At 44.6% G+C, this 2,024-nt stretch overlaps 1 protein-coding gene across 1 annotated transcript in view; it reads right to left on the reverse strand.

Moving 5' to 3' along the window:
* The window catches only part of USP13 (ubiquitin specific peptidase 13 (isopeptidase T-3)), an 81,725-nt gene that overhangs the window by 17,274 nt on the left and 62,427 nt on the right, over positions 1-2,024 (reverse strand). Inside the window, exon 18 of the mRNA XM_006770019.2 lies at positions 608-761. Within this exon, the coding sequence (XP_006770082.1) occupies positions 608-761 (154 nt within the window). The remainder of the gene's footprint in view (positions 1-607; positions 762-2,024) is intronic.

The raw sequence follows: 2,024 nt of genomic DNA on the forward strand, positions 1-2,024 counted from the left end.
TCGTGGCTCTACATCTTAAGAGCTGCGTGATCTCAGGCAAGGTACCCAACCTTTCTGTGCCTCTGTTTCCTCCCCTATAAAATGAGTGTGTTGAGGACTAACTGACTGTATACATGCAAAGAGCTTAGACCAGTGCCTGGCACACAGTGACACACCTAAGTGTTTGCTCTTCAAAGGTAGAGCATTGGCTTATGGCACCTCTTTCTGCCATCCTGACAGCCCTTCAGGGGCAATGACTGGGTCGAGGGCGTAAGACTGCTTTTCAACTTTCAAAACCACCACATGGAAATACATGCTCTCTTTTAGACACAAAACTTCCATGGTACCTGAAAAGATTTTCTCTCACAGGGCAGACAAGTCAAAGCTGGCACTAAACCAGTGAGCACATGCACTACAAGGCAGCATGACTCTGAGTTTGCCCAGGATTCTGAATTTATCAGATCACCATGGCCATGCAATGTGGCAAAATGTACCATTTATGAGAAGATGAGATCTGTGCTCACTTCTGAATGATGGCAAACGTTTTAACATGTGTGGTGGCAGGGAAAGGGGTGAGCCGAATGCATAGTCACAATTTCTCAGACAATCCCTCAGGCAAAGAACTTACTTCCAGATCCATCCTTGACTCTAGGTCCTTCCGGCTTGGCCTCGGAAATAATGTTTGCATTGGCGTTATTTTCCATCTCGATCACAAAGTCACTGTCCTCCTCAAACTCGGGGTGGCTAAAGATCCAATCCAGGGCTCTTTCCAGGTTACTGTTCTAATAAAACAAAGCATGTTTACAATGTATGCAGCCCTCAGCCTCATTATATCCTGACCATGTGAACCAGGATGTCAAGCAGCTACGGCAGGAGGCCTGAATCCATTAGTCCTAAGTGTCTTCTGAGTAAGAAGCTGACTCCACGTATGAAATGTGCTTGGTATTCTGCAAGTCTCCCAACTGAGATCAGTAACTAGACTCACAGTAAAAAAATCTGAGCAGCAGATCAGCATTCCAAGGCCCATATCAGTCTTTATTTCTGCAGGCTGATGCTGATAATGACAGGGTACTGAATGCCAAGGAGTATGGCATGTGTTTGGGTGCAGCCCTTCTGAAGGCCACAATAACTGCACTACATTCTCTGCCAACTATATTTCCTGCAGATAACCATGCCAGGTAGAAGGGTACCAATGCGAGTACTATATTAACACCTCCTCTCCCCAAACATTGGCACAATGGTTGAACTGCAATAGAGACAAAATTAATACCTTTTTTTTTAAATATATTTTATTGAGTTTTTACAGAGAGGAAAGGAGAGAGATAGGGAGTTAGAAACATCGATGAGAGAGAAACATCGACCAGCTGCCTCCTGCACACTCCCCACTGGGGATGTGCCCGCAACCAAGGTGCATGCCCTTGACCGGAATCGAACCTGGGACCTTTCAGTCCGCAGGCCGATGCTCTATCCACTGAGCCAAACCGGTTTCGGCAAAATTAATATCTTGATTAATGAGGACAACACTGGTTAGCTAAGTTAAATTGTTTTAAACTGACCTCCGTACAGTTCAAACCAAATGACCAGAAAAACATGTCCATCTCCCCCTGTTTGTGACATCACTGGAGGAAAATAAGACATAAGCAGGTGGCCAGAGTGAAACAAATTCTAGTTGAGAATCATGGTGACCAGCAGGCAACCAGTCCAGACACTGAGAAGGAATCGGTAGCAGACAATCACTCATAAATGGAACATAGTGTGGCAAGGAAGGATAGGTTAAAAAAAAAACAAAAAACAGTACTTTCCCCTCAATATTAAACAAAGATGTGCACTGCGAAAGGGAAACTTCTATCTATCCTCTAGCTTCATGGTGCCTTCTCTCCTGACAATATCAGAAGGTTCATGAATACCGAACCTTCTCTCTCTGCAGAGGGAAACAGAAGCAGAGAATTCCAAGGACCCGTTCAGTCTTCACTATGAGGATTTCCGGGGACATTTCTCCAAGGTCTTCTTATCAAAAAAGCATGATTTTTCCTAAAGAACTGCCT

The sequence above is a fragment of the Myotis davidii genome, unplaced genomic scaffold, assembly GCF_000327345.1.
Source record: "Myotis davidii unplaced genomic scaffold, ASM32734v1 scaffold123, whole genome shotgun sequence".
NCBI lineage: Eukaryota > Metazoa > Chordata > Mammalia > Chiroptera > Vespertilionidae > Myotis > Myotis davidii.